At 45.8% G+C, this 7,346-nt stretch overlaps 1 protein-coding gene across 1 annotated transcript; it reads left to right on the top strand.

Annotated features, from left to right (window-relative positions):
- Positions 1-955: 955 nt before the first annotated feature.
- Positions 956-4,973, top strand: LOC136483426 (laccase-23-like). The gene is made up of 4 exons (XM_066480498.1): positions 956-1,177; positions 1,279-1,684; positions 3,503-3,631; positions 3,726-4,973. Exons 1-4 carry the CDS (start codon positions 1,040-1,042, stop codon positions 4,814-4,816), a joined length of 1,764 nt encoding a protein of 587 aa, XP_066336595.1. The 5' UTR covers positions 956-1,039; the 3' UTR covers positions 4,817-4,973.
- Positions 4,974-7,346: the final 2,373 nt, after the last annotated feature.

Raw genomic sequence — 7,346 nt, forward strand, 5'->3', positions numbered from 1 at the left:
AGATGGCTACAAACAAGCGTTGCTCTCTCCATTGATCATGACAATGAAATGGGCGTAAATAAAATATTATAAATGTGCATGTAGTACACAATGAGCACATTCAGGCCAAGTCATGATGCAACACACAATAAATGGTTGAGTATGTCCTTGGCTTCCTCTTAGGACAAGATCTCGTAGCCAATGCCACACTCATTAATCTTGACGTCTTGTAAGGAAGGCTCTATATCCTATGACCTATGGTATATGATGATGCATGTTTTAGTAGTCAGATTCATTCATTAGGAAAACTAAACTCGTGATGGAAGCATGATCACAGAAGTTACATGGCTAGCTAGCTGACCAAAAGGCAAAAGGATGAGTTGGCCAAAATTACTAGTTTGGAACTCTGATCTCTGTACTCTGTACTCTGTTTGAGAAGATGTGCAGTGGGTGTACCAACTGGAGTGCTTGTTACTGTCATTGGCATGCATGCATGGCATGGATCAAGTCAAGTGACTAGTCAAGGAAGGGAAGTTGTAAAAGCAAATTTCAAGAGGAAATAAAGCAGAATGTGAGTGCAACTATGCTACGCATGCATTGGTTCACCAAGAGAATCAATTCAGGAGCTAATCACGCCAACCACAGGACCGCCGCTGCCTATGACTTTGCAGCTACTATGCAGTATGCACCATCTTTTTCCTTTGTACGTGATCTGTTTATATGCTGGTCCCTGCCCTGCACATTCAGCACCTGCATGCACAGCGGCGAAGCCACAGTGCATGTGTCGGGGTCATGCGACCCCGATAACTTTGTACGAATCAGTGGAACCCCGCGTATTCCGGCCAGCTACGACCCCATTAGATTGAGTTCATGAATCTGTGCGACCCCGGCAGCAGTTTAGTCTAGATTCGCCGCTGCCTATATAAAGATAGAGAGCCTGCTTCAGCCTTGGCCTCTTGCATTGCATATAAGCAATTGTAAGGCCTTGCAAGAGTTAGTTAGGCAGCTCGCTAGCTACTAGGCAGGCAACCAGGTAGCAGAGTCAGTAGTTACAGCAGAAATGCAAGCATCACTCGGCATGTCAAGCTCAAGCAGCAGCTCCTCCTCGTCGTCGTATTCCTCCCTGCTCTTCACCACCCTTGCTCTTCTCCTCTGCTCCCAGATCGCCATTGCCAAGGAGCAGCACCATGAGTTCGTGGTAATGTAACTAACCAAACCAACTGACTGACTACTGCACTGATCGAACTGCATGCATGTTCGTTCCATGACTAATATATACTCCATGCATGCCTGCGGCAGGTGAAGGAGGCGACGGTGACGCGTCTGTGCGGGACGCAGCGGATCATGACGGTGAACGGGCAGTTCCCGGGCCCGGCGGTGGAGGTGGCCGAGGGCGACGCCCTCATCGTGCGCGTCCTCAACCGGGGCAGCTACAACGTGACGGTGCACTGGCACGGCGTGCGGCAGATGCGCACGGGGTGGTCCGACGGGCCGGAGTTCGTGACGCAGTGCCCCATCCGCCCCGGCAACTCCTACACCTACCGCTTCACCGTCGCCGGGCAGGAAGGCACGCTGTGGTGGCACGCGCACAGCTCCTGGCTCCGCGCCACCGTCCACGGCGCCCTCCTCATCCGCCCACGCGCCGGCGTCCCTTACCCGTTCAACGGCGGCAAGCCGCCCGCCAGGGAGATCCCCATCATCCTAGGTACGCTATATGTGGATTGCACTTGCCACACACACATTCTAATTTGTACTGCCATTTGCATGCATGACGTGCAAAACGTTTGATCCAATCATCGATCCATCTCATACGGTAGTAGTTAATTCCTCTGTTTCAAATTATAAATCATTTTGATTCTTTTATATTTTACTGTGTATATAAGTACAGTGCACACAGAAAAACTAAAACAACTCAGAATTTTAAACGGAGAGGATAGTAATATAGTCATGGTCTCATGCTACTAATAGCATACTATAGTTTGAAATAGAGGGAGCAATAGTCATTTTGACTTGTCCAATATATAATCGCGTACCTATATGGTCTGTTTGGTTTCCGGCCTTCACCTGCCACAGTGAGTCGTCGCCATAACTTTTTTGGTTAGTGTTTGGTCGCCATAACTGTTTAGGCAACCACGGAATACGACACAACAGATTTTTCAGCATTCTCGCCATAGAGTGTGGTGCTACTTAATCTTCTCCGCCAGAGTGTGTCTCGTCGCATCTGAGTTGTGGCCAGCTACGGCTGGAGTATCAAATTAATTTGGGTGAAATAAATAATTAAGTAGGCCAGGTTTAGCGAGCATAGTGTGATGTGGCCCACACGGAATATACATATGATTAGCATTAATTTCTTTTTCGCTTTTTTCCGCATGTTAATCAGTGTTATCATTCTGTCTGTTAGTAGCTGGCGCCAGCTTTCTTTCTAGCTCTCGTTTGCGTACCTCTAGTCCTATACCAGAGCAGCGGCGGCTGCTGCTGCAGCACCAGAGTCAAACAACACACATGCGTCGTCATCATGTCGGATCCATTCATCACAAAGTAAGCATATACCGTACGTACCTTTACACACCAAACGTCATGGACACATCTTCTTACCAAAAGGAAAATTCGTCATTGACGGGCACACAAAAGTTCTTCTTTCTCATGACGTTACATATCCACGTGAGATTCTTCTTCAGTTTAGCATTAGTCGATCATGTGGCACCGACTTGTGGGGCCAACACCACTCAAACACCAATACCATGCTCCCTTGTGTTTCGTTTCATTTTTCAGACTGAATCTGAATCAATCTGTATATTTTCATTATTTTGTGGCATATTTGTCCCGAAAGGTCTTGATAGCAAAAATGAATAGCATTGTGGGTCACTACTAGCTAGTCTAAGGAATATATATGGGCAACTCATCTGATCATGTTGTTGTTGCTAATGTTAGTATACCACCTGTTACAAAAAGATCATCAGTTGGTTTTGCTACAAAAAGTTATACTTGCATCTGAAGCATCCTGAAAGCCAAACAACTGGCTTTGATCAGAGCAGGTTCAGTTGGATGAATAGTTTCCTTCAGAAAGAACTCGTATACTAAATAAATTAATCTATATAAAGAGAGATTTATGTTTTTCTATAGTGTGACACTTTTCAAGTTGGTTAATCAAAATGGCATCATTAAGCTGCTGCTTTACTATTTTTGGGGGGCTGCTATTGTGGCCCACATTCCGCAATAGGCCTAACATGCATCTACCCTCTTAGGTGTTGAACAAATGGACAAGTCGTTCTCTTTACAACCAAAATGAAAAGCTAAGCATCTACTAGTAACTCTTGTGGTAAAAAAAATCATGACTGCAAAAATATTTAAAAGGTAAATAATGAGACTAAATGTAAATCCTTAATAAAAATTGGTGCTGCAAAAAAAATCCAGAGGTTGGATTGCATTGTTGCATATACTTCCGCAGATTGCAGTGTACGTGTTTTTCCTAGTAGTGACTTAATGTGTGTAATTTGTTGTCGGAACAACCGGATGGAAACAGGGGAATGGTGGAACATGAACCCCATCGACGTGGTCCGCACCGCCACCCGCACCGGCGCCGCCCCTAACATCTCCGACGCCCTCACCGTCAACGGCCAGCCCGGTGACCTCTACAAGTGCTCATCCAACGGTAAACAATGCAACACCTAGCTACTCCAATTCCTGCTCCAGTGCCCAGCAGTGATCGATCGGAAATGAAACTGAACGCTGGTGGATCCGGACAGGCACGACGACGTTGGCGGTGAAGTCCGGCGAGACGAACCTGCTGCGCTTCATCAACGCCGCACTCAACACGGAGCTCTTCGTCTCGCTCGCCGGCCACACCATGACGGTGGTGGGCGCGGACGCCTCCTACACCAAGCCGTACGCCACGTCGGTCCTCATGATCGCGCCGGGGCAGACCACCGACGTGCTCGTCACCTTCGACCAGGCCCCCGGCCGCTACTACCTCGCCGCGCGCGCCTACGCCAGCGCCCAGGGGGTCCCCTTCGACAACACCACCACCACGGCCATCTTCGACTACGGCGCCGCCACCACCACCACCCCAACCAGCAGTCCCGCGATGCCGACCCTCCCGGCCTACAACGACACCGCGACGGCGACGTCGTTCACGACGAGCCTGCGCGGCCTACGCAAGGCGGAGCTGCCGACACGCGTCGACGAGAGCCTCTTCTTCACCGTCGGCGTCGGCCTCTTCAACTGCTCGAGCGGGCAGACCTGCGGCGGGCCCAACAACACGCGGTTCGCGGCGAGCATCAACAACGTCTCCTTCGTGCTCCCGTCCACCACCTCCATCCTGCAGGCGCACTACTCCGGCGGCGGGGCGGCGTCGGCGCCAGGCGTGTTCACCGCCGACTTCCCGACCAACCCGCCGGTGCAGTTCGACTACACGGCGCAGAACGTGAGCCGCGCGCTGTGGCAGCCCGTGCCGGGCACCAAGGTGTACAGGCTCAAGTACGGCGCCGCGGTGCAGCTGGTGCTCCAGGGCACCAACGTGTTCGCGGCCGAGAACCACCCCATCCACCTCCACGGCTACGACTTCTACATCCTCGCCGAGGGGTTCGGCAACTTTGATGCGACAACCGACACCGCCAAGTTCAACATGGATGATCCGCCGATGAGGAACACGGTGGGCGTGCCGGTGAATGGGTGGGCGGTCATCCGGTTCGTGGCGGATAATCCGGGGGTGTGGCTGATGCACTGCCATCTGGACGTGCACATCACCTGGGGCCTCGCCATGGCGTTCCTGGTGGAGGACGGCGTTGGGGAGCTGGAGTCTCTGGAGGCGCCTCCATCTGACCTGCCACTCTGCTGAAAAGGCAGGCTCAAAGCATTGTTAACACTTGCAGATTCTAGTTTTGGCCATTCATATTCTGTGCTAGGTTAACTACCTGATATGCTGATTATTTGGAACATTCCATGTACCAGTTCACATTTTTTTTATCATCACAGCACAGCCTAGCTGTCTTCATCAAGAAACATTCTTGTCAATTTAATTCAATAATATAATACTATTGTAAACAAAGTACTGGTACTATACTCTGTTACAATGATGTCCTGATTCTTCCTCACGCCTTGTTTAGATTATAAGTTTTTTCACTCTTTCTTCGTCACATTAAATTTTTGGACACATGCATGGAGTATTAAATATAGATAAAAAATAATTAATTACACAGTTTGATTGTAAATTACGAGACGAATCTTTTGAGCCTAGTTAGGCCATGATTGGATAATAATTGTCAAATACAAATGAAAGTGCTACAATGCCGAATACTGATTCCTAACCCTAATTTAAACGAGGCCTCAGCTTGAATAGAGGAAAAGGGTGGTTCACTGCACTGAATAAAGCTGACACCACAGCACATTCCAACTGCTGCCAGTCACATAGCATCTGTAACGGCAATCGGCAACTTGTCTTGCCCCTCGTTTAGCTGCCCGGAATCGACAGTGGTAAAATCACTGTAGCGCACTGTAGTATACTGTAGTATTTTATTTATATTTGATAATAATTGTTCAATCATTGACTAATTAGGCTCAAAACGTTCGTCTCGCAAAGTATAACCAAACCGTGCAATTAGTTTTTGATTTCGTCAACATTTAGTACTCTATACATGTACCGCAAGTTTGATGTGACGGAGAATCTTTTTTTTTGCATAGTGCCAAAGTTTGGATTTTGGGTAACTAAACACCCCCTTAAGGAGCCAGGGAGGGTTCTCTGAATTAGGCTCCGTTTGGTTTCTAAAGGCGCTCCTAAAATTCTTGTCACATCGAATGTTTAGACATATGTATGGAGTATTAAATATAGACTAATTATGAAACTAATTACATAACTTGCGACTAATTTGCGAGACGAATCTTTTAAGCCTAATTAGTCCATGATTTGACAACGTGGTGCTACAGTAAGCATGTGCTAATGATAGATTAATTAGACTTAAAAAATCGTCTCGCAAATTAGCCTCCATCTATGTAATTTATTTTGTAATTAATCTATATTTAATGCTCTTTATTAGTATCTAAAACATTCGATGTGATATAAATTTTAGGAGCTACTAAAGAACAAACACCCCATTACTCCAGAATATTATGATTGAGTAGCACTATACTACTAGTGGCTGACCCATCTGGCCTGGCTTAGTGGAGGGCTGTCTTCCCTCTAGCTACTGGGCCTAATTGCGTTGAAGTTGTTCGTCTCCAAAATTTAATAATATACTCTATCATGCATAATTTTTACATTTCTGGTTGCAATATCATTGAAACTATGTAATAATGTAAACACTGTAGGTAGAGATGCAGAAGCGGGAGAAGTTTTGATATGATTAATATATCTTAGAAAAATATGATTTATATTTCCGCAAAAAAATATGATTTGATATGATTAATATATCTTAGAAAAATCATATCTTTTTTTTGTGGAATTAAATGAAGATAAATTTTATATGAAAATTATAGATCTCGACGAGATCTATAACTTTCTAGTTTTGAGTTTTTTTATTTGAAGTCGTTAAGATGCTCAAAAAAATTAATGACATATTTAGACTTAAGGGTATTTATGACTTTTCACACCTGCAGTTTGATACCGTTAGAGCCCAAACTGACGGCAGTGGCATGGAGGGCACAAAAAAGTTGGAGCAGTGGCGCTGAAGACCGCTGAACTTTTTCAGGGACTCAAAGAGCATTACGATCTTTTTTAATGGCACACAAGGAATTCCCCCCGTTTGAGAAGCAAAATCAGATTAGAGCGATAGTTCATGGTGGTAGAATGGGTTGTAAAGCGCCAATGGCCTCGTTTGGCTTGCTGAAACTTGACTAAAAGTGGCTGAAAAACACTGTTCTGGCTAAAATATTGTGAGAGGAAAACACTGTTCCGACTGAAAAAAAAGAAGCTGAACAAACCGGATATAAGATAAGTCGAACAGGCCGATAGCAATTAACATCTCATTCCAGTTCGCACCACTATTTTGCCATGTTAGTGTAGAAAGCCAAAAGGCCAAAGTCGATGTTGTGTCACCATTAGTGTGACGCAAGACAAATGTAACCCGATGGATATGTTTTTTCTGTAAGGTCGGCAAGAGCTTTGCCGAAATATATTAGTAGAAGAAAAAAGCATTACAATATAGTTACAACACCGAAGCAAAAAAGACAACCAAAACATCTGAACAACGGCAGACCACTGTCAAGGAAAAACTTGCTCCAACAACATAGGATCAGAAAACCTGATGGATGTTTTGCAACTGCAGGTTGCGTGTTCAGAGATGTCATCTGGACGTTTCAATTATATGTATCAATGAAGCAAATCACTAGTACAAAGTTGGAAATGATGATTCATTCAATTTTCAAACATTGCA

Source organism: Miscanthus floridulus, chromosome 9 (assembly GCF_019320115.1).
Source record: "Miscanthus floridulus cultivar M001 chromosome 9, ASM1932011v1, whole genome shotgun sequence".
NCBI lineage: Eukaryota > Viridiplantae > Streptophyta > Magnoliopsida > Poales > Poaceae > Miscanthus > Miscanthus floridulus.

Excerpts from the sequence above, each read along its gene's own strand:
- LOC136483426 (XM_066480498.1), top strand. The coding sequence starts at position 1,040 with ATGCAAGCATCACTCGGCATGTCAAGCTCAAGCAGCAGCTCCTCCTCG. Across the intron at positions 1,685-3,502 it reads GGAGATCCCCATCATCCTAG|GGGAATGGTGGAACATGAAC; the intron begins GTACGCTATATG and ends GGATGGAAACAG. Across the intron at positions 3,632-3,725 it reads CTACAAGTGCTCATCCAACG|GCACGACGACGTTGGCGGTG; the intron begins GTAAACAATGCA and ends GGATCCGGACAG.